This window comes from Leucoraja erinacea, chromosome 18, assembly GCF_028641065.1.
Source record: "Leucoraja erinacea ecotype New England chromosome 18, Leri_hhj_1, whole genome shotgun sequence".
NCBI classification, from domain to species: Eukaryota; Metazoa; Chordata; class Chondrichthyes; order Rajiformes; family Rajidae; genus Leucoraja; species Leucoraja erinaceus.
Genome location: NC_073394.1, coordinates 40,369,197 through 40,394,303, shown reverse-complemented (window position 1 = coordinate 40,394,303; position 25,107 = coordinate 40,369,197). Strand labels below are relative to the sequence as shown.

At 45.8% G+C, this 25,107-nt stretch overlaps 1 protein-coding gene across 5 annotated transcripts in view; it reads right to left on the bottom strand.

The window, feature by feature from the left end:
- tub (TUB bipartite transcription factor) overlaps positions 1-25,107 on the bottom strand; it is a 197,572-nt gene that overhangs the window by 5,605 nt on the left and 166,860 nt on the right. For 3 of the 5 annotated variants that reach the window (XM_055649896.1, XM_055649897.1, XM_055649895.1), the window contains 7 exons: positions 20,381-20,518; positions 16,344-16,508; positions 15,441-15,562; positions 13,985-14,173; positions 12,132-12,244; positions 9,421-9,535; positions 5,323-6,180 (listed from right to left, as the gene is read on the bottom strand). In XM_055649896.1, coding sequence (XP_055505871.1) covers positions 6,067-6,180; positions 9,421-9,535; positions 12,132-12,244; positions 13,985-14,173; positions 15,441-15,562; positions 16,344-16,508; positions 20,381-20,518 — 956 coding nt within the window. In that variant the 3' untranslated portion in view covers positions 5,323-6,066. Of the gene's footprint in view, positions 1-4,662; positions 4,695-5,322; positions 6,181-9,420; positions 9,536-12,131; positions 12,245-13,984; positions 14,174-15,440; positions 15,563-16,343; positions 16,509-20,380; positions 20,519-25,107 lie in introns of those variants that run through there. The other 2 variants (XM_055649899.1, XM_055649898.1) reach the window with 2 other exon arrangements.

Sequence of the window (25,107 nt, the reverse complement as noted above, 5' to 3'; positions counted from 1 at the left end):
AACTCTCTGGGTCCGAAGTTTTTTTCACGATTTGGGTCCTTATGGGCCTGTCCCGCTTAGGCGATTTTTCAGGCGACTGCCTGCAACTGTCAGAGTAGAACTCATGCACGCATGCACAGGCACACACACACACACACGCATGCACACACATGCACGCACACATGCACACACACACACACGCACACACACATACATGCGCACAAACACGCACACACGCACGCACACACATGCACGCACACACACGCACGCACACATGCACGCACACACACAGCCTAGTCTTTTCAATCTTTCCTCATATGACAGTCCCGCCATCCCAGGGATCAATCTCGTGAACCTACGCTGCACTGCCTCAATCACAAGGTTGTCCTTCTTCAAATTAGGAGACCAAAACTGTACACAATACTTCAGATGTGGTCTCACCAGAGCCCTATACAACTGCAGAAGAACCTCTTTACTCCTATGCTGAAATCCTCTTGTTATGAAGGCCAACATTCCATTAGATTTCTTCACTGCCTGCTGTACCTGCAAGCCAACTTTCAGTGACCGGTGTACAAGGACGCCCAGGTCTCGCTGCACCTCCCCCTTACCTAACCTAACCCCATTGAGATAATGTAGAGTGAGGGCTTCACTTTAGATTGCTGACTGCTGCCTGGTCTGACCTCTTATCGTCTCCGACATCAACAAGCTAATTAGCTGACAAATAAGCAAAACAAAGTTGTTCCCAGTAGATGAAACTGTAACCTAGGTAAACAGAACGGTGGCACATCGAAGAGATACTCTCTACTTTGTCAGCAGAATGAACACACTGTTTCACTGAGTCACCAATTGACCTGATATGTTAATTAAAAAAGATGTTTCCCACTGGCCAAATAAAATATTAATGGTTCATCGTTAGTGGTGAATTTCCCTTATCTGTGGCATTTTATTTCCTCTCAAGCACTAACAGTAACGGCTTCCTGACAAACAGTGCCTGTAATGTGCACAGCTCCCAGCCCGCTGGGACACACTGCTGGTGCAGCTGCATGCATTCACGGTGCCTGCATCTTGTTATAAAGAGAATTACAGCTTCCAGCTGACATCCAATGTCATTAGTTTTCCCCTAATGAAAATATTTCACATAATCATGGAGAATACCAGTTGCTAAAACAATTGTAGAATTGACAATGACACACACGCACTCACACCCACACACTCACACGTCCAGTTTATGCACTTTAAACGGTCTGATCTCATGCCTTATCCCAGGGCTGCCAACATTGGGTGAAAATTGAGAGTGAGGAATTGCTAGGGAGCCTAGCGATCGAGGTGGGGAGGGTGTGGGAGGAGGGCGTCTCCATTCCCACGGCAGTGAGCTTTTGCATTTTTCAGCTTGAAATTGTGCAATCTGGTGCATACTGTAGCGAGTCTTTTAATTTACACTTGAATGCAACATTTATGCTTTAAATTGGATAAGGTATGAATAAGGTTAGGCTAAATTACATTGCTAATTACATTGCACAGTAGAGCCAGGCTCTGATCAACATATTCATGTATGGAAATCAGATTATAATTCATGCTGTTATGCATAGATATAGAGAAACAAAAACATAGAAACAAGGCAAGAGGAGTCGGACTTCCATCACTGTTCTGCACAAATAAATTAATCAACCTTACCCTTTGACTCTAAAAACAAGACGAAAATAATGCCACATATTCAGCCAAATATATGGTTCAATGAAATTAAGATATATATGTAAAACATATATATGGAAACAGGCCCTTCGGCCCGCTCTGACGAGCAATCTACCATCCACCAGTTGTATCCTACATGTATCTTACATGCCTGGGACAATTTACAGAAGCCATATAACCTACAAACCTGCACCTCTTTCAGATGTGGGAGAAACCGGAATATCCGGAGAAAACCATGTGGTAACAAGGAGAATGTACAAATACTGTACAGACAGCACCCGTAGTCAGGATCAAATCTGGGTCTGTTGTGCTGTAATGCAACTATACCGCTGCGCCACCGTGCCACCACGTTAAATTATTTTTTCTGTAATATATTTATTATGGTATCACGTCAATAAAGATGAAGATATGATTCTGATTTCTGCCCTTAGTTGGATAACACATATCTCCAGTCATTGTGTTTTATGGCTGGTTTTCAACCTCTTCAGTCTGAAGGTCTCTTCCCGAAACATCACCTATTCTTTCTCTCCAGAGATGCTGCCTGTCCTGCTAAGTTATTCCAGTTTTTTGTGTCTTTCAGTTTAAACCAGCAGTTCCTTTCTACACTCTTTGTTATGCGAAATAGGTCAAATTCTCATAATATTATTCACCTCAGCTAAATCTTTTCTTCACCTCCGTTGCTGCAGAGAATACAATCCCAGTTATCAAATCTTTCTTCAAAGCGAAAAAAAAATTCCAGCCCTGCCAACGTCTTCATAAATCGCCACCGGATCCTCTCCAGAGCAATTGCACCCTTTCTACAATGTGTCATAGTCTTAAGGGCCTGTCCCACTAACGCGACTTTTCAGCGACTGTCTTCGACCTTCAAGCTCGAGGGCATTCGCCTGAAAAACCTTGAGCTGGATCGACCGTCTGCGATGAAACCGCGAGCTGGATCGACTGATCGCACACACACACATCGCAAAGGCGGGGGCCAGGGAAAGCAGGGGAGTGCTGTCTGAAATTCACACCCGCGATGAACAGGAGGTAAAAGACAGTTGGCACAGTTGACGGTAAGCCCATTAGAGAGCGTGGAGAGGTGGGGGGGGGGGGGGGGAAGAGAAGGGGAGAGAGAGAGGGGTAGAGAAGGGGGGGGGGGAGAAGGAGTGGAGACACTTTTAAGAAGCCAGACAACTTTTAATAAAGTTTAGCGGGCATTTAACATTACAGGTCGGTTTACTAACCTTTTTTTTCCTCAACGAGCTTTACCTTTGACTACCTTTGATTGGCTTTGATTTCCTACGATAGCATTACGACCTACTACGACCTACCTCGACTAAATCTACGAGTAAAATAATATAGATTTTTTTCCATGGGACCTTTTTATACTCGCGGGCATTTTTCAAAATGTTGAAAAAAAACGCCGCGACTTAGCTGAGGCCTCGAGTACGCGGGGACTACTCTCAAGCATGAAGGAGAGTTACAAAGACCTCCTAGGACCTCGTGTTGACCATGCTGCGAGTATGAATCAAGGGCAATCTCTTCTAAACTCGCCAATTACATAGAAACATAGAAACATAGAAATAGGTGCAGGAGTAGGCCATTCGGCCCTTCGAGCCTGCACCGCCATTCGATATGATCATGGCTGACCATCCAACTCAGTATCCTGTACCTGCCTTCTCTTCATACCCCCTGATCCCTTTAGCCACAAGGGACACATCTAACTCCCTCTTAAATATAGCCAATGAACTGGCCTCAACTACCTTCTGTGGCAGAGAATTCCACAGATTCACCACTCTCTGTGTGAAAAATGTTTTTCTCATCTCGGTCCTAAAAGACTTCCCTCTTATCCTTAAACTATGACCCCTAGTTCTGGACTTCCATAACATCGGGAAATTTATTTATCTATTTATTTATCCATTTGGTTATTTATTTATTTATTTATTATTTTGAGCTTGAGAAATTCAGTGATCGGCGTGAGAGCGTGAGAATTTCACTAAATGCATGAGTCTCACGCTCAATGCGTGAGAGTTGGCAGCCCTGCTTATCCCCTCAGACTCTGGTTTGGGCTCAGCATTTGGGTGAAGGTGATGCACTGACATGTGAGCTGGAGGCAGGTCACTTTGTCGTGGGAACGGATGGACGGTGCCCCAGACAGCTGTGTGAGCATTCCTCGCTCACCTGAGAGCAGTTCAGAAGCATCGTTTCTGCCTCGCTCTCTGGGCTCGGGATTCAGAGTGAAGCAGCAGGCACAGGAGGTGTCCACGCACCACAGTTACATCAGTAGATGACCCATTCTCTCCCCCTGGCCCTCTGCACCATCCGCATCCTTTTCTGTCTCACGTTGACTTCTGATGAGGTTCATAAGTGATAGGAGAAAAGGGGCCATTTGGCCCATCAAGTCGACTCTGCCATTCAATCATTTCCCTCTCAAACCCATTTGCCTACCTTCTCCTCATAACCCCTAACACCTTGATCTAATAGTCCTCAGTGCAAAAGTCTTCTTTCTCCCATTCCCCTTGACTCTTCCACTGAGAATCTTTCCTTTTCCCTCTATATTCCCAGCTCTTCAGCGATCCCATGGTTACAGTTACCACCCATGCAGGTTTAGGCTCCATTGGCCGCATGGACTGCAGGTTTACATAGAAACATAGAAATTAGGTGCAGGAGTAGGCCATTCGGCCCTTCGAGCCTGCACCGCCATTCAATATGATCATGGCTGATCATCCAACTCAGTATCCCGTACCTGCCTTCTCTCCATACCCTCTGATCCCCTTAGCCACAAGGGCCACATCTAACCCCCTCTTAAATATAGCCAATGAACTGGCCTCGACTACCCTCTGTGGCAGAGAGTTCCAGAGATTCACCACTCTCTGTGTGAAAAAAGTTCTTCTCATCTCGGTTTTAAAGGATTTCCCCCTTATCCTTAAGCTGTGACCCCTTGTCCTGGACTTCCCCAACCATCGGGAGCAATCTTCCTGCATCTAGCCTGTCCAAACCCCTTAAGAGAATTTTCTATAAGTTTCTATAAGCCCCTCAATCTCCTAAATTCTAGAGAGAGAGTATAAACCAAGTCTATCCAGTCTTTCTTCATAAGACAGTCCTGACATCCCAGGAATCAGTCTGGTGAACCTTCTCTGCACTCCCTCTATGGCAATAATGTCCTTCCTCAGATTTGGAGACCAAAACTGTACGCAATACTCCAGGTGTGGTCTCACCAAGACCCTGTACAACTGCAGTAGAACCTTTTGCTCCTATACTCAAATCCTCTTGCTATGAAAGGTTTAGGCTCCATTGGATGCATGGTCTGCAGGTTTGTCTGATGCAAACTAAACAATCCCATTTCTGCTGCTAATAAAATGTCTATTTTTCTACTCGCCTGTCTCTTGGTCTAATTCTATTGATGACAGGCTGTGGGAGCTAGTGATTATTCACAAAGCAATCGTTGGGAACACACCATACTTCCCCAAGCTTTCCTGCTCCTTAGTGGCACAAGGAACTGCAGATGCTAGTTTGCAAAAAAACAACACAAAGTGCTGAAGAGACATGAATAATGAAGAAGTAGAAAGGGATATAGGTGAAGGGGGCAAGAGGGAGGGGAAAGGGGTCTGATTGTCATTCATTTGTAATTAATTTATTATCCAAGCATGTAAAAACATACAAGGAATTTGATTTGCCAGACAATCATACATAAAAAGCAGCAAGACACACAACTACATAACAATTAACATAAACATCCACCACAGCATACCGTGATGGAATTCAATAACGTATTATCTTCTTCCCTCCTTTTCTCCCACGGTCGGGGCAGATGAACCATCCCCAGCCGGGGCAATCGAAGCTCTCGCATCCAGCGATCGAAGCTCCTGTGGTTGGAGCTCCCGAAGTCGGTCCCCAGCAAAGGGACCGCCAGCTCCACGATGTTAGGCCGCAGTGCGGATGGAGATACGATACGGAAAAAATCCCATCTCCATCGAGGAGAGAGATTAAAATAGTTTCCCCCACCCCCCACATAATACAAAACTAAAGCTGCACTAAAACATACATTCAATAACAGACTAAAAACAAAATCAGAAAAGGACGAGACAGACTGTAGGCGAGGCTGCCATCGCACGGCGCCACCGACTAGTGCGAGTAATGGGTGTGCACGGTGATTGGGCCCAGGGGGAGGGGAGAGATTATTACATTGGAGGATTCAGTGTTGATATCATTGGGTTGTAACCTACCAAAGGAGAATGTGAGGTGTTGTTCCTTAACCTGCTTTCAGTCTCAGCAGAGTTTGTTATTGGTGTGGGGGCATTTGTTGCTCTCCTGGTAAACGAGTCACACCCTTGGCTTTGTGACCATTGCAAAGTCTGCCCTTGCCTCAGCCACCCTCCTGTTGTGAAGGTAGACCAGGCTTTACATCCGCGCCACTCAGGCCCAACTTACATTGCGAGGCTGAATGCACACTCTCTCATGGTCCATGTTCATGCCGGGAATGATTACACTCATCTTCCGAGGTCCCTTGAAGCCCAGAACATTGGTTTCCTACGTGGGAGGAAAGAAGGATCCATTTATACATTGCTACAGTCATTTAGATTGGACAAAAAAAATCAAGTCTTTGCAAAGTTGCCATCAATCGGATTGAAAAGGTTAATAGCTCTTTACAGGAGACCTTTGTGTATGATGACATGGAGCCTCGCACTGGTGGTATTTGGGAGAAATGCCAGCGGGTAACTGGAGCTGATAAACATAGAAATTACTGGTTGAGGTAACTGTGAAGGGCCCAGGACAATAGTGAAAACTGCCGGAGACCAAGTCCAGCCCACCGTCCTGCTCCTCACAAAATGATCTTGAAACCCAAGAGATAGACAAAATAAACCTGGAGTAACTCTGCGGGTCAGACAGCATCTCTGGAGAAAAGGAATGGGTGGTGTTTCGGGTCGAGACCCTTCTTGGAATCTCTGGAATTCTCTGCCACAGAAGGCAGCTGACCCCAGTTTATTGGCTATATTTAAGAGGGAGTTAGATGTGGCCCTTGTGGCTAAGGGGATCAGGGGGTATGGAGAGAAGGCAGGTACAAGATACTGAGTTGGATGATCAGCCATGATCATATTGAATGTCAATGCAGGCTCGAAGGGCCGAATGGCCTACTCCTGCACCTATTTTCGATGTTTCTATGTTTCTTCAGACTGGAGACCTAAACCCACCACAGGTCCAGCTACTGACAAAACAATCTATAGAAGCCCATCATAAATCCAGTGAATATTAACACTGAGTTCCTGATCCAACAGTGTAGGTCGCCTGTATCTACAGGGAGAGGGGGGCTTACACAGCACTGAGTTACCTGATATTCCACAGCCCTCAACCCAAGCAGTGCCCACTCATACTCCTCATGTGTGGAACCAAGTGAGGAAAAGATGACGTCCTCTACTCATTGTAGGAGTAGTCGAATGAAAGCAGCGGGTTGATAAAGATGAAATAACTATCTCCTAAAGAATTAAAAGCTGCCTTTCCAGTGGTCACGCTACACAAACTCTGTGGTGCTGACATAGAAACATAGAAAATAGGTGCAGGAGTAGGCCATTCGGCCCTTCGAGCCTGCACCGCCATTCAATATGATCATGGCTGACCATCCAACTCAGTATATAAACCATATAACCATATAACAATTACAGCACGGAAACAGGCCATCTCGGCCCTTCTAGTCCGTGCCGAACACATATTCTCCCCTAGTCCCATATACCTGCGCTCAGACCATAACCCTAAATTCCTTTCCCGTCCATATAACTATCCAATTTATTTTTAAATGATAAAAACGAACCTGCCTCCACCACCTTCACTGGAAGCTCATTCCACACATCCACCACTCTCTGAGTAAAGAAGTTCCCCCTCATGTTACCCCTAAACTTCTGTCCCTGCCTTCCCGGCCCTGCCTTCTCTCCATACCCCCTGATCCCTTTAGCCACAAGGGCCACATCTAACTCCCTCTTAAATATAGCCAATGAACTGTCCTCGACTACCTTCTGTGGCAGAGAATTCCACAGATTCACCACTCTCTGCTGACAGAGCAGGTGGGCGAACCAAAAGCTAATCCTGCACAAGGATCAGAAGCCTGTCAGTGCAGTCTAACGTTGATACTTGGCTACAGTCTCATTCTAATCAGGGTTCTAATATTTTCAAGCATTTTCTTTTTGTTTTGACCAAAAATAATTTAATAAATTATTAAAGATGATATTTACAGTACAATGTAAAACGAAACAAAACCCAGCACCATAATAAACATCAAACAAATATACTAAATAAACTCCGATACAACTGTATTACAATCCCCATCCAGGATAACTTCCACCCCATCACGGTAATATTTTTGTGCAATATTTTCAAGCATTGATGATGATTGGTGGAGGGTGTCTGACTTCATGTGGCACAGTGGTAAAGTTAATGCCGCCTGTCCCACTTAGGAAACCTGAACGGAAACCACTGGAGACTTTGCCGGAGGTTGTAGGTAGTGGAAGCAGGTAGGGAGACTGACAAAAACCTCCGGGAACCGCATGGAAACCTTGGGTGGGGCGCAAAGTCTCCAGAGGTTTCCGTTCAGGTTTCCTAAGTGGGACAGGGGCTTTATTGCCTACTGCGCCAGAGACCCCGGTTCGATCCTGACTACAATAGACAATAGACAATAGGTGCAGGAGTCGGCCATTCGGCCCTTCGAGCCAGCACCACCATTCACTGTGATCATGGCTGATCATCCCCAATCAGTACCCCGTTTCTGCCTTCTCCCCATATCCCCTGACTCCGCTATTTTTAAGAGCCCTATCTAGCTCTCTCTTGAAAGCATCCAGAGAACCTGCCTCCACCGCCCTCTGAGGCAGAGGATTCCACAGACTCACCACTCTCTGTGAGAAAAAGTGTTTCCTCGTCTCCGTTCTAAATGGCTTACTCCTTATTCTTAAACTGTGGCCCCTGGTTCTGGACTCCCCCACTACGGGTGCTGAATGTGTGGGGTTTGCACGTTCTCCCTGTGACTGTGTGGGTTTTCTCACGGTGTTGTGGCTTCCTCCCACATTCCAAAGACGTGCAGGTTGAAGGTTCAATGGCTTCTGTAAATTGCCCCTAAGGTGGAGGATAGAACTAGTTTACGAGTGATCTTTGGTCGGCATGGACTGGTTGGGCCGAACGGCCTGTTTCCATGCTATATCTCTAAATTAAAGTGCCCTGCTCCTCACAGAAAGACGTGGAAACCCACCACAGGACCAGTCCACCGTGCTGTTCCTCATAAACAGATCAAAAGAAGCCCATCACAAGTTCAGTGAGTATAAAGACTGTTCCTTAGTGTAGTGTAAGTCGCCTGTACCTACAGGCAGAGTGGAGTTACATCCAGAATTTGGAAAGTTGGCTTCAAATTCATAGTAATTAAAATGTCCATTATAAGTAAATAAGTAAGTTTATTGGCCAAGTATTCACATACAAGGAATTTGCCTTGGTGCTCCGCTCACAAGTAACAACATGACATACAGTGACAGTTACGAATGACTCAGAAAAGACTAAACATTAATACTAAACACTAAAACATTAATACTAACACTAAACATTAATAATAATAAAACATTAATGATATAACACCATTGATCAAGCATGTGAACCAACAAAATACCAGATCAAAGGGAGGATACAGATTTTTGGCTGTTGAGCAGAGCAACTACTCGTGGATAAAAACTGTTTATATGTCTGGCTGTGGCAGCTTTGACAGTCCGGAGTCGCAATAATTATGAACCAAGTACTCACATAGCATATAGCTGCCAGCTCTTGGCGCAGATTACATGCATCTACACTGGCAGTTCCCTTTTCTGGATTCACTCCGTTATCATACACTGTAAACTTGGTGCCCATGAGATTTGATCTGCAATACAAATTAATGATGACATGCTCAATAAGTATATTGCACCATCCTGCAAGTACATTGTCACTTTCTCCACAATGTCGATGTTATAGCCAGCAACAGCAACAGCAACAGCAACAGCAACAGCAACAGCAACAGCATTCCCATGTGGGAACTGACCATTAGGTGAGCGCGCACGCATTTGTTTCAATGTCAGTAGGGGGTGGGGGTGGAGAATTCCCCAGTAAGTTTTTGATCTCAGCCAGAATCAAGTGTATTGGTTCAAGAAACAAAACACAAAGTGCTGGAGGAACTCATTGGATCATACAGTGTGGAAACAGGCCCTTCGGCCCAATTGGTGGAGGCAGGTTCGTTTTTAACCATATAACCATATAACAATTACAGCACGGAAACAGGCCATCTCGGCCCTACAAGTCCGTGCCGAACAAATTTTATTCCCCTTAGTCCCACCTGCCTGCACTCATACCATAACCCTCCATTCCCTTCTCATCCATATGCCTATCCAATTTATTTTTAAATGATACCAATGAACCTGCCTCCACCACTTCCACTGGAAGCTCATTCCACACCGCTACCACTCTCTGAGTAAAGAAGTTCCCCCTCATATTACCTCTAAACTTCTGTCCCTTAATTCTGAAGTCATGTCCTCTTGTTTGAATCCTCCCTATTCTCAAAGGGAAAAGCTTGTCCACATCAACTCTGTCTATCCCTCTCATCATTTTAAAGACCTCTATCAAGTCCCCCCTCAACCTTCTGCGCTCCAGAGAATAAAGACCTAACTTATTCAACCTATCTCTGTAACTTAGATGATCATTTATCATTTATCATTTTATCATTTAAAAATAAATTGGATAGTTATATGGACAGGAAAGGTATGGAGGGTTATGGTCTGAACGCAGGTATATGGGACTAGGGGAGAATACGTGTTCGGCACGGACTAGAAGGGTCGAGATGGCCTGTTTCCGTGCTGTAATTGTTATATGCTTATATGGTTATAACTTGCCCACACCAGCCAATGTCCCAGCTACACTATTCCTATCTGCCCGCTCTTGGCTCTTATCCCTCCAAACGTGTACTATCCTTGTACCTGTCTAACTGTTTCTTAAACATTGGGATAGTCCCTGCCTCAACTACCTCCTCTGGCAGCTTGTTCCATACATCCACTGTGTGAAAACGTTACCCCTCAAATTCCTATCAAATATTTTCTCCTTCACCTTAAAACTATGTCGTCTGGACCTCGACTCACCTACTCTGGGTAAGAGACTCTGTGCATCTACCCAATCTATTCCTCTCATGATTTTATACACCTCGATAAGATCATCCCTCATCCTCCTGCACTCCAGGGAATAGAGTCCCAGCCTACTCAACCTCTCCCTATAGCTCAGACCCCCTAGTCTTGGCAACATCCTCGTAAATCTTCTCTGTACCCTTTCCAGACAGCATCTGCAGAGGGAATTGGACAGGTGATGTTTGGGGACTCTTCACCTTGTCTCCACAGATGCTGCTTGCCCCACATACTTCCTTCAGCACTTTGTGTTTTGCTCAAGATCCCAGCATAGTTACAGAGAAAGGTTGAACAAGTTAGGGCTTTATTCTTTGGAGCGCAGAAGGTTAAGGGGGACTTGATAGAGGTATCTAACATGATGAGAGGGATAGACAGAGTTGACGTGGATAAGCTTTTCCCACTGAGAGGAGGGAAGATGCAAACAAGGGGACATGACTTGAGAATTAAGGGACAGAAGTTTAGGGGTAACATGAGGGGGAACTTCTTTATTCAGAGAGTGGTGGCTGTGTGGAATGAGCTTCCAGTGAAGGTGGTGGAGGCAGGTTCGTTTTTATCATTTAAAAATAAATTGGATAGTTATATGGACGAGAAAGGAATGGAGGGTTATGGTCTGAGCGCAGGTATAAGGGACTAGGGGAGAATACGTGTTCGGCACGGACTAGAAGGGTTGAGATGGCCTGTTTCCGTGCTGTAATTGTTATATGGTTATATGGTTATATATCTGTGTCTCCATGCCAATATTACTCACACCTGACCATCAAATTACAAAGCAACTTGGTGGAGTTTATGGAGAAGTTTGCAAAGCCCAAGGAACATCACGAGGCAAATACCTGAAAATCACCATTGGAATAAATACATGAAAAGTTAATCTCATTCTTTCTTTTGAAGTGAGATCTTGAGCAGGTTGCTTTAAACAATAGATCACACTGACATAGCGTTTAGCTGGACCATTCCTGTACAGATCTTGTCCTGAAGGTGTATCTCTTCATCAATGTCCACCAGATTCAACCTAAAGTAAGACTTTGGAGATTATTTCACTGCCCAGATATGGTGCTGTATTTCCTGCCTGCAGACAGAGATGTACTTTGACCCATCTCTCAGCCCCGACAGCACCAGTCATAGACTCACACCAAGTGGAAACAGGCCCTTCGGCTCAACTTGCCAATGCTGGCCCACATGATCAGTGGTGGGCTAGCCCTTCAGCCCGAGATGGACAGGCCCTTCGGCCTGGGATGGACTGGCCCTTCGGCCCGTCTGTCTGTGCTGAACATGACCTCCAGCAGATAGGCTGCTGCCATTGACATTGATTACCTGAGCTTGCCGATGAAGCTCTCCCCTCCTCGCGACAGGTCGGTGGGGTCGATGGAGATGAGGTAATTTGATGTCTTGCTCCTCTTCCTCTTCCTTCCTGCCAATAAGAACACCTACAGCAGGAAAAATACATTATTAAAGGGACTCTTCATCAGACTTAGTCTCAGTCTCTGGACCTGAAACGTCACCTATCCATGTTCTCCATAGATGCTGCTTGACCCGCTGAGTTACTCCAGCTCTTTGTGTCTTTACATGTAAAGATTGTTGCCATGGTGCTGGTGGTATCTGCACCATGAAGATTGTCCCATCCTTGCCCCATTTATGGAGCAATCGGAATCCTGGCCTCACTCGCAGTTTGTTGCTAATCTCACCCAGCCCCAGTGCTGGGAGCATAGGAATTCCTCAACTCGTAGGAAAGCCCCAACCCACTTACTCTATCCTCATGCGATATGAAGATCCCACCCCTGACCAGTTGACTGTTCTCACATTTTAGCAGGAATTGCTCAGAAGGACAGCAGCTCGATGCTACCTGTCCTGCCTGCTGAGTTACTCCAGCATTTTGTGTCTAGCTTGGTTAGAAATGTCCTTTGAAGAAGCTGATCTATGTGGATCTTGAATTGTGTTCAGGCCCTTACGTAGAAGATAGAAGCGAACAAGCCCTTTGGCCCACAATATCCGTGATCGTGCCGAGATAAACTCCCCTCCACTGCCTGCACGTGATCCCTGTCCCTCCATTCCCTGCATTGGGAGTGGCCCACAATGAGTATAGGTTTCACAAATAAGAACTAAAAATTGGTGCACGCAAGGAACTCCAGATGCTGGACATTTCAGGAGAACACAAAGTGCTGGAGTGACTCAGTAGGTCAGGCAGCATCTATGGAGGGATTGGACCCTTCTTCTCGATTCAAAACCTCGCCTGTCCATTCTCACCACAGATGCTGCCTGACCCACTGAGTTTAGTTACGTGATACAGCATGGAAACAGGCCCTTTGGCTCACCTAGTCGGTGCCGACCAACAATCACCCGTACACTAGTTCTATCCAACACACAAGGGTCAATTTATAGAAGCCAATTAACCCCACAAACCTTCATGTGTTGGGAGAGTGGAAACTGGAGTACCCAGAGGAAACCCACGCGATCACAGGGAGTTTAGCTGACTGGCGTGAAGTTTAGTTTAGAACATGAAAACTGTACAGACAGCACCCGTGTGAGGATGGAACCCGGGTCTCTGGCGCTGTAAGGCAGCAAGCAACTCTACCGCTGCACCACCGTGCCACCAACGTTTGTCCAGCACTTTGTGTTTTGAATGAACAATTAATTCATGGAAATTGTGCAGAGCAATCAAGAGAACACTCGTGTCTGTGGCAGCGTTTGTGACCTCCCTGCTGTTAGAAACATAGAAAATAGGTGCAGGAGGAGGCCATTCGGCCCTTCGAGCCAGCACCGCCATTCATTGTGATCATGGCTGATCGTCCCCTATCAATAACCCGTGCCTGCCTTCTCCCCATATCCCTCGACTCCTCTAGCCCCTAGAGCTCTATCTAACTCGCTCTTAAATCCATCCAGTGACTTGGCCTCCACTGCCCACTGTGGCAGGGAATTCCATAAATTCACAACTCTCTGGGTGAAAAAAAAAAATTCTCACCTCAGTCTTAAATGACCTCCCCTTTATGCTAAGACTGTGGCCCCTGGTTCTGGACTCGCCCCGCATTGGGAAAAATTTTCCTGCATCTAGCTTGTATCCTTTTATAATTGTATACGTTTCTACAAGATTCCCCCTCATCCTTCTAAACTCCAGTGAATACAAGTGATTTGAGAATATAAAATCCACACGATACATAACTGACGTATACCTTCTTGCCATCATCCCTCTCGAGATGAAGGTAATAGGTTGGGTACAACCCGCGGTCCATGCCCTTCTTGTCCCTGGTGATCCGGCATTTGACGGTGACTCCTTGTGGAGCCGGTCTCACGCCAAACTCCTCCAGGTCCCCCACGTTCACCAGAACCTCGGCCGGCGGGGTGGAGACCGAGGCAGCCTCCTGCAAAACACAAACAACCAGTTCTCAACAGGGAAATGTGAAACGGAGAGGGAGGCAGCCATTAGGTTTAATACGCCATCATTGCTGTTCGTGCCTGCATCCATCAGGATGAGTGACATCGGGCATTAAGGCTGCTCGTCTTTAATGTCGACTAAATGATATTCCAGAGAAATAAAAATAGGGTATCTTTAAAAAAATCTCCTCTGTATCAATTGCATATTTCAGTATAACATAGAAAAGGTCCATTCATCCCATCGAGACCATGCAAGCTCAAAGAGTAATGCAATCACCTCACTGATATCCCCTGCCACAAAGGAGGACCCGGCGTGGGGGGGGGGGGGGGGCGAGAATAAAGGCGGTCCTGGTGCGGAATACTTTGTAACAATAATTAAAATTAAATTAAAAATAAATTGGATAGGCATATGGATGAGAAGGGAATGGAGGGTTATGGTACGAGTGCAGGCAGGTGGGACTAAGGGAAAAAAGTTGTTTGGCACGGACTTGTAGGGCCGAGATGGCCTGTTTCCGTGCCGTAATTGTTATATGGTTATATGGTTAACATTGTCGGTGCCCTTTATGTGGTGACTCTTTGCTTACCTAGTGTATGTGAAACAAATAATTTCACCGTGACTTGTCACATGTGACAATAAAGCATTTATTCAATCATTCATTATTCGTAATCAGCTCTGCACCATTTCCAGCTCCCACTCCAGCAACTCTGGTGAGTGTGAGACAGCATTTACATTGGACACTGGCCATTTCACTGTCAGTCTCTGGATTTCACTGTGATCCTGCTATTTAATGGCCACAACTTCATCCTGCAGGCTCCAGTGATCGGAAAGGAAGAAGCTAAATGGCTTCACTCCCCAAAAACGTTCAACAGGGAAGTAAAATATCTTTATTGTATATAGTGAAGATATGGCAAAACATGATATCAAATTAATTTAAAGAAACACAAAGTTCTGGAGTGACACTGCGGGTCAGGTGGTATCTGTGGAGAATGTGGATAGGTGACGTTTCGGGTCAAACCACTTTCGGTAGGATCCCGAGCCGAAACGCCACCGCTCCATGCTTTCCACAGCTGCTGTCTGACCTGCTGAGTCACTCCAGCACTTTTGTGTCATGTTGTGTAAACCAGCATCTGCAGTTGTTTGTTTCCACTATCTAAATAATGCTGAGGTTGAAATAAAGCTTGGAGACGGGAGATGAGCATTCAGCCTCGCAGTCAGTACATGGTGAACGAGGGCAAGATGATTTCCGCACCCACCTTGTTGGACTTCTTGCTGGAGGCAGAGCCAGGCCGGGTGTTGCAATTCACCTGGGACGAGCTGGAACTAACCTCATCCTCCTCATCCTCCTCCTCATCAAAGTTCATGCTGCTGGAGATGCCTGCGCAGAGAGAGAGAGTCCGTTAATCCCACGCCCGGCACCAGACGCACAATCCCAACCACACTCACGCCTACACGTTAAACCCTTCAGCTTGCCAAGTCTGTACCTACAGCTAGCACCCATGTCACAGCAATTCCACACAAATCCCATTGTATCCGTCCCACATTACAGCGAATTGTGGACAATTGCAGCCCAGACCATCATCCACACCAACTGCCCTTCCATTGACTCCATTTATTCCTCAAGTTGCCTCGGCAAGGCCAGCAGCATCATCAAAGTACGAGTCACACACTGGCCACTCCCTCATCTCCCCTCTCCCATCAGGCAATGGGTATACACGTGTAAAACGCACACCTCAAGATTCAGGGACAGTTTCTTCCAGCTGTTATCAGGCAACTGAATCATCCTGCCACAACCAGAGAGCAGTGCTGGACTACTATCTACCTCATTGGTGACCCTCGGACTATCCTTGATCGGACTTTGCTGGCTTTACCTTGCACTAAACGTTATTCCCTTATCGTGTATACAATGGCTCCATTGTGATCTTTTTGCTGACTGGATAGCACACAACAAAAGCTTTTCACAGCATCCCAGAACACCTGACAATAAACTAAATTAAACTAAAGGTTCTCATCAACAGTCCCTCCCCTTCCCGTCACCCACTCCCTCCACTCCCACACCCCTTCCTGCCCCCAAAGCACCAACAGGTGAAAGGGGGGGGGGGTTAATTTATTTCAGCAGAGTCAGAGCCACTGAGGGCAGGTTTTGTGAGGAGCCTCACCTTTCATCTGCATGGTTGTGCGGAGGTCCTGCCTCTGCGGTTGCTGCCCGCTGGCAGCCGTGTCTCCATCTTCCTCCTCGTTGCTCGACTGACCCACAGTCAGAATCTGGACCTGACTCTCAACCTCCTGGACATCGTCCTGGAAGGCAGCCGGCCCATCGATCCCTGGCGGACAAAGCAATGCATTCATATCTCAGCAGAACCTGCCTCGGCAGCATTCACAGTCTTAGATTGAGAGTCCAGACTAAAACCCAATGACGCACCATTTTATTACTGGCCTTCAATGTACATATTCCAAAGGCGACTAACCAAGGATATTCCTGAATGTAGAAACAAGGAAGTGGATTGTAGATGCTTGTTTACTAAGGATAGACACAAAAATGCTGGAGTAACTCAGCGGGTCAGGCAGCATCTCTGGAGAACATGGATAGGTGATTTCCAAATCGGGACCCTTCTTCAGACTGGTGGGAGGTGAGGGGGTTGGGGGGAAGAAAGCTAGAAAAGTAGAGGGGCAGGACAAAGCCTGATAGACCATGACCTGAAACGTCACCTATCCATGTTCTCCAGAGAGGCTGCCTGACCACCCATTTATACTCGGGTTAACAAGAAGAATCAGACAGCATAGAAGCAGGCCCTTCGGCCCATCTTATCCAGGGAGGGGGGGTTGGTCATCTGTTTAAACATTTCTGGGCCGTTAGATTCTTGTAATAAAAAAGTTTAAATGTTTCTTTTGTATCACCAAAATGTTTTAACTGACAACGTGTTCCATTCCTTTAGATTCGCTCATCTTAAATTGCCATCATCCCAGTGTATATATTAATGATAACAGCTGACAGGCAGAATTCGTCCAAATAAAAATTAGTGTAGCAAAGATTAAGACTGGAAAATTAATTAAAATGTCACTTCCAGTTGGGCAAACGTAGGGTAAAAATGAAATTGATTCTCTGCTGCTATAATGAGCAAGGAAATTAAACGTAATTAGCTGTTTTGGAGCATATAAATAATTGACAGTAAATTCTGCCGGTTTGGTGAAGGAGGGGAGTGGAATTATTTTATCTGCTCTCTGAATATTAGTATAAACATAGAAACATAGAAATAGAAATTAGGTGCAGGAGTAGGCCATTCGGCCCTTCGAGCCTGCACCGGCATTCAATATGATCATGGCTGATCATCCAACTCAGTATCCCGTACCTGCCTTCTCTCCATACCCTCTGATCCCCTTAGCCACAAGGGCCACATCTAACTCCCTCTTAAATATAGCCAATGAACTGGCATCGACTACCCTCTGCGGCAGAGAGTTCCAGAGATTCCAGAGAAAAAGTTCTTCTCATCTCGGTTTTAAAGGATTTCCCCCTTATCCTTAAGCTGTGACCACTTGTCCTGGACTTCCCCAACATCGGGAGCAATCTTCCTGCATCTAGCCTGTCCAACCCCTTAAGAATTTTGTAAGTTTAGTTAAGTAGAGTGCAAGTGATGCAGGTTTGGTGAAGTAGCAATAATCCCAGTTAGAGTGATATAGCGGGGAAGCACGCACTTCGGACCAACTTGTCCACACTGACCAAGAAGAAACAATGTCAGATACAGATACTAGTCAATGCACCAGTCTACACACCCTGGAGAAACAAGCAACCGCTAGTGCTGGACACTGGGGTGCTGGGGTAGCTCAGCGGGCGATGCAGCATCCCTGCAGAACATGGATAGGTGACGTTCCGTCTCGGGACCCGTCTGAAAAAGAGTCCTGACCCGAAGCGTCACCGATCTATGTTCTCCAGAGTGATGATACTGGGATCCGATTGACTATCGACTGCTGCAGAAACACTTTGGTACCCCCGAGGTAATGCACTCCAAAGTACAAAGAATACACTTCTTCACACTGATAATCAAAGTGGTTCCATTGTGAGTGTGTATATTGTGACAGCAGCTTAAGACTGTAACTGAAAGAAAGTCTGGTAAAATTGGGACAGGAAGTAGATTAGAAATGGAATATGTTGCAAAATTTGGTAAATATGATAGATCACAAGATCCTCTTAGCGTCTACCTCTGTACGGGGAAAAAATTAAAACATTTTAAATATATAAACCTATTGTAAAATGTTTACATTCGTTCGGTCTGAACGACAAATAAAGGATTCAATTCAATTCAATTCAATTCAATTTAGCGTTGTTGCTGTACTGGATCACATAATCATACAGCATGGAAACAGGCCAAACTCATTCATGCCATCCAAGATGCTCCATCTAAACTGCACCCACCTGCCCACTTCTAGCTCATATCCATCTAAACCTATCCTCCATGTATCTCGCCAAATGTCTTTTAAATGCCGTTATAGTACTTACCTCAACTACTTCCTCTGGCAGCTCATTCCACATACCCACCGCCCTCTGTGTGAAATATATATGTCGCTAGAATCGTACAGCAAAACAACAAGTTTAGAGGAATGAGGGCCAAATGCGGGCAGGTGGGATTAGTGTAGATGGGCACAAAAAGCTGGAGTAACTCAGCGGGACAGGCAGCATCTCTGGAGAGAGGAAAAGGATGATGTTTCAGGTCGAGACCCTTCTTCAGATGGGCATCTTGGTCGGCATGGGTAAGTTGGACCGAAGGGCCCATTTCCATACTGTATGGGTGTCAACAAGGAAGGTGGCAAGGAGCAGCGCCGTCTACGAATGGAGCAATGTGTCTCATCATGCATATAACACCACGTGTTTGTAATGAGGAGGGCTCTCTTCATGGGGATGCTAGATTAGAGAAAGGGAGCTCAAGGTATGCAGTGAGGAGAGGGTAAAGTGTAATAGTGACTGGAGGCAAGATATCCCGCAGTCAACAGAATAGGACTCAACCTCTCGGGCTCCTTCTTTGTTCCCCAAACAACTTGTCAGTCTGACCACAAACATCCTCTGTCCATTCCTTCCACAGATGCTGCCTGACCCGTTGAGTTCCTCCAGCGCTTTGGGTTTTCCTCAAGATTTCAGCATTTGCAGTTTCCTGGTTCTCTTGCTTAATGAACCTGGTGCACTTATACCACCATACACATTGCAGCGCAGTGCAGTCACAAACAAGTCTCTCCAGTTGCACTGCTGTAAAACGTGCCAAATATCCCTATCAACATTTAATCTTTACTGAATCAAGAGATTTGTTCAGGATAACCACAAACCACAACAGATTTATTAGATGAGTCCAGAAAAAACCCCAGCAACACCTCACCAAGACAACATGCTGAGTTTGTTATCAAAAGTAGCTGCAGATGCTGGTTTATACCCAAGATAGACACAAAGTGCTGGAGTTACTCAGCGGGTCAGGCAGCAACTCTGGAGAAAATGGGTGGGTGACGTTTTGGCTCAGAGAGTCATAGAGTGATACAGGGTGGAAATAGGCCTTTAGGGCCCAACTTGCCCACACCTACCAACATATCCCAGCTACACTTGTCCCACCTGCCTGCATTTGTTCCATATTCCTCCAAACCTGCATTGTCCATATACCTGTCTAACTGTTCTATAACGTCGGGATAATCCCAGCCTCAACTACCTCCTCTGGCAGCTTGTTCCATACACCCACCGCCCATTGTGTGGAAAAAGTTACCCCTCAGATTCCTGTTCAATCTTTTCCCCTTCACCTTAAAGGTCGAGAGCCTTCTTCACAGTTTGTTCCCTGAATGGGGCGAGGTTTGTTAGCTGCCCTACCGTGACATAATACCACCCCACCCCCCCCCCCCAGGTTGATGTGATTGTGAACGCAAGTGTCACAACTGTGTAGAGGTTCTTTTCTTTTGACGTAGCTGTGTGTAATTTTTCACAAATCACGATGTTTTCACACACGCTGGTGAACTTCATCATGCACGTCCCCTCCTCCCTTAGTATCGGTTGATTTCCTTACATCATGTTGCACTGAAACCAGGAGGATTGTACAGTTCTAACAGAGATTTCGACTCGTCGCCCACTGCACACCTGTAGAGAACATGAATTACTAGAAGCCCGCCCGGTCTGTCTCTCCACGATCAGGCATGCTTCTCCACACTGGTCTACATGCAGCAAGCTGACCTTTCGGTTTGCCCTTTTTCTCCTTCTTCATGCCAGCAGATTGTGAGCCTGCAGCTGAGGGCTTGGATTTTTTAGCAGCTTTTGGAGGTTGCACTTCTGATGTAACTGTTACATCCTGGCGTTCAGTCTCCTGTACCGCTGCATGGAAATATGCAGAGAAAACAGAGAGAGAGGTAAAGAGCAAAGGGACACACATGTAAAGCAGAGGGAGTCATTCAAGGAAAGACACAATGGCCGAATAGCTATAACAGGCTTTAGCTAAAGAGCACGTACTGTATTTCAGACATTGTTGCTCACAAACAGAAAGCATGAAAAGAAAGTTTGAAAGAAACACAAATATATGTCTTGCTGTCTAGAAGTTCTCAGTTCTTCCAGTTGATAGCATTAAACAGTCTATATTATATATTTATCATCAAAAAGGTGTTGATACACACGGTTAATAAACATGTGGCTGGAAAATGAAATTACGTGTTTAACTTTTGAGGATGCTGGTACACTGTATCGGTACGGTGGCGCAGCGGTAGAGTTGCTGCCTTACAGTGTCAGGAACCCGGGTTCGATCCTGACTACAGGTGCTGTCTGTATGGAGTTTGTATGTTCTCCTGTGACCTGTGTGGGTTTTCTCCAGGGCTCCGGTTTCCTCCCACACTCCAAAGAGGTGCAGGTTTGAGGGTTAATTGGCTTTGTTAAAATTTTAAATTGTTCCTAATGCGTGTAGGATAGTGTTGGTCTCGCTGGTCAGCGCAGGCTTGGTAGGCCGAAGGGCCTGTTTCCGCACTGTATCTCTAAAACTAAACATGGCACGAAACATGCTCAGGTCCAGTAAACTGTAAGTCTGAAGGAGGGTCCCATCCCGAAATGTCACCTAACCACGTTCTCTGGAGATGCTGCCTGACCCAGCGAGTTACTCCAGCATTTTGTGACTTTTTTGTAAACCAGCATCTGCAGTTCCTGGTTTGTCCAAACTATAATAAGTGCTCTGCATTGTGGCACAACTAAAATATCAACTAGCAGAGCTCCAACAGAAGGTTGTACTCAGTCTCCACCAGGGACTCTTACAGACGGTCACATAAGGTATCTAAGCATGTTAAGACCATGACAAAGATACGCTTCCTTGGAGTTTGATCATCTTGGGACAGCAGTGTAACCAATGTTTAAATAAGCAAATGAGTTCACTCTTTGTATTTGAAGAACAGACAATGGTGGCAGAATGCGAGTAGGTACACAGCCTCCACACCTGAGGCCAGGTAACATTCTTTGTCTGGATTATGGGGCTATTTAGCTACAGGGAGGTTGGACAGACTTGGATTGTTTTCTCTGGAATGCCAGAGGTTGCAGGGAAACCTGATGGAAACATAGAGAATGAAGCGGGGAATCGATAGGGTAGACAGTCAAAACCTTTTCCCAGGAAGGAAATAAGAGGGCATAGTTTTAAGGTGAAAGGGGTAAAATTTACAGGACATGTGCGGGCAAGATTTGTTTTTTTCTTAAATTACTACTTCTAGTATACAGGGGGTGATGGGTGCCTGGAACATGCTGCCTATGTGTGTGGTTGGCATCATGATAGTCTTGGCATCATATTCAGCACAGGCATTATGGGCTAATGGGCCTGTTCTTGTGCTCCACTGTTCTATGCTCCATGATGGATGTTTGAAAGAAGTGTCCATTGGTTTCCATTTGAAAGTCTGTGGGTCACTCAGTATCACTGGGTCTTGCAGGAGACACAGTGACGTTTCAGGAAGCCAGAGAGCTTGCCACACGCATCCATTTAATGGCATGTACTTGGGACTGCGTTTCTCAAAGCCCCAGCAAACATGGGAGAGTGACAATGGAAGAAGGATTCCCCGATACTCCTGCCCTTCCAGGCTTTAATTAGATTTTAACTAATTAAGATTAACTTTATTGCATGGAGGCTGATACTATGACAACATTCAGAAGACACTTGGACAAGTACATGGAGAGGAAAGGTTTAGAGGCATATAGGCCAAACGCGGGCAAATGGGGCTACTTTAGATGGGCCATTTTGGTCGGCATTGACAAGTTGGGCTGAAAGTTCAGTTTCTGTGCCGATTCTGTGACGCTAATTCAAAATGTAAATCATGTCATTAGGACAACTTAATGCCCTTTTCAAAATGCTTGTGAGATGGAGACATGACTTATCATCTTCCTTCTGGGCTTGGATTCCACAGCAACAGTACAGAAGAAACGACAGCTAAATATTATTATCCAACCTGTGATTTATTAAGGGACTAATCTGTGATCTACATGCAGTGACCATTCACTACACACAAATCGCTAAGCTGAGATAGTTGGATCACATCCTTATCACCATTCATTAATCATTTGCAGGAAGGAATGCATATTAATGCTCATAAAAAGCAAACTTCAACCCTGCAAAGACTTAGAGCATCATGATTCATAGCACTGTTTAAATAAAACTGCTGGTCAAGGTACAGAACCGGGCCAGATGAGAAAACCAATGGAGCAGCCCATTCCCCTTCAAAGAGTTCCTGCTACAAAACATGGCTGGTATGTTTCGGAGTCAACAGGATTACCTCAGGAGAGGGATCTGTTATAGGGCCGAGCAAGGAACACATATGGTGAACTGATTATGTCTATGTATTATTTAGCTACATTCACGTAACCTAAAAACGTGATATAATGACGGCTTCCCCCATCACAATGATGAGCTGACAAACTGCAATCTGGTAGATTGGCTGTCAACACACCATCGTTGTATCCCTGCGTTGTCACATCTTCCCCAGGCAACAAGGGGCCATTATGGGCTTCCCCCCTTCCTTGGTTATCTGTTGCCAGTCCTGATTTGTTCTGGCCTTTCGTTACCTCCAGTTCCCTCCACTCTGCTTCCAGTATGAAGAGGGGATCTCATTGAAACACATACGATTGTTAAGGGCTTGGACACGCTAGAGGCAGGAAGCATGTTCCCGATGTTCCATTAAGGGACAGAAGTTTAGGGGTAACATGAGGGGGAACTTCTTTACTCAGAGAGTGGTAGCGGTGTGGAATGAGCTTCCAGTGGAAGTGGTGTCGGCAGGTTCATTGGTTTCATTTAAAAATAAATTGGATAGGCATATGGATGAGAAGGGAATGGAGGGTTATGGTATGAGTGCAGGCAGGTGGGACTAAGGGAAAAAAGTTGTTCGGCACGGACTTGTAGGGCCGAGATGGCCTGTTTCCGTGCTGTAATTGTTATATGGTTATATGGTTTATATGGTTGCGGGAGACCAGAACCAGGGGCCACAGTTTAAGAATAAGGAGTAAGCCATTTAGAACAGAGACGAGGAAACACTTTTTCTCACCGAGAGTGGTGAGTCTGTGGAATTCTCTGCCTCAGAGGGCGGTGGAGGCCGGTTCTCTGGATGCTTTCACGAGAGAGCTAGATAGGGCTCTTAAAAATAGCGAAGTCAGGGGATATGGGGGGAAGGCAGGAACGGGGTATTGATTGGGGATGATCAGCCATGATCGCATTGAATGGCGGTGCTGGCCCGACGGGCCGAATGGCCTACTCCTGCACCTATTGTCTATTGTCTATTGTCTATTGCCCCGACCCAAAACGTCTCCCATTCTTTTCCTCCAGAGATGCTGCCTGACTCGCTGAGTTACTCCAGTACCTTGTGTCTATCTTCATTATATTTGATATCCAAACTGGAACTATTGAAGAGTGATGCATGAACATACACACAAAGTTGAAAGCTATCTAATATAACGTTAAGCCCAAGATTCTTTAACTCTACCACAACTAAACACTTATTAGGACCACATATATCATAATAACGTTTATTTTGCTGAGAATACATAAAATGCTGCAATGCGAGGTGGGCTAACTGGTATCGTGCGATGAGTGTGGGTCGTGTTTAACATATTGACAGTGCTGGCCATCCAAACAGGGCCTAACACTCACTGCTTCTCCCTCCTTCCAACCTTCAATTCAGCAATGGCCCTCAGTGTAAGCCTACAGAGAGCAGAGTCAGGCACCCAAACCTAAAGCCCGGACCTGGATTACCCCACCGGGGGACTCCGTCAGACAGGCCGTCCATTCCCGCGGAGCCATCTCCGCTTCTTTCCCCCTCCTGGGCCAACAATCATCAATGATCAGGTTGGCATTTAAATGTCAAGGACGAAATAATCAACAATCAGACCAGCTCCACTACTCAAAGCTTCCAATTGTCAAAAAAATATATTCATAAAATTTGAAAACAATATACCGGAGTAATTCCACGGTGACATTTTGCCGATTGTTTAAACTTGTCTATTTGCGAAAAACAGATTGACATTCAAACCTATTGATTATTTTACTGCCCTGTCATGCAGGGATATCTATTATTCTGTTTAGAATTACCGTGACATTCTTTCACTGGCATGATGGCATCTTATTTTGTTCCACAAAGTGCTCACACTCACTATTTTTTAGGTTTTGTTTAGTTTACAGATGCAGCGCGCAAACAGGCCCTTCGGCCCACCGAGTCCGCACCGACCCGTGATTCCCGCACATTAACACTATCTTACACACATTAGAGGCAATTTACATTTTGTACTAAGCCAATTAACCTACAAATCTGCATGTCTTCAGAGTGTGGGAGGAAACCGAAGATCTCGGCGAAAACCCACGCAGGTCACGGGGAGAACGTACAAACTCCACACAGACAGTATCCGCAGTCAGGATCTAACCTGGGTCTCTGGCGCTGTAAGGCAGTAGCTCTACCGCT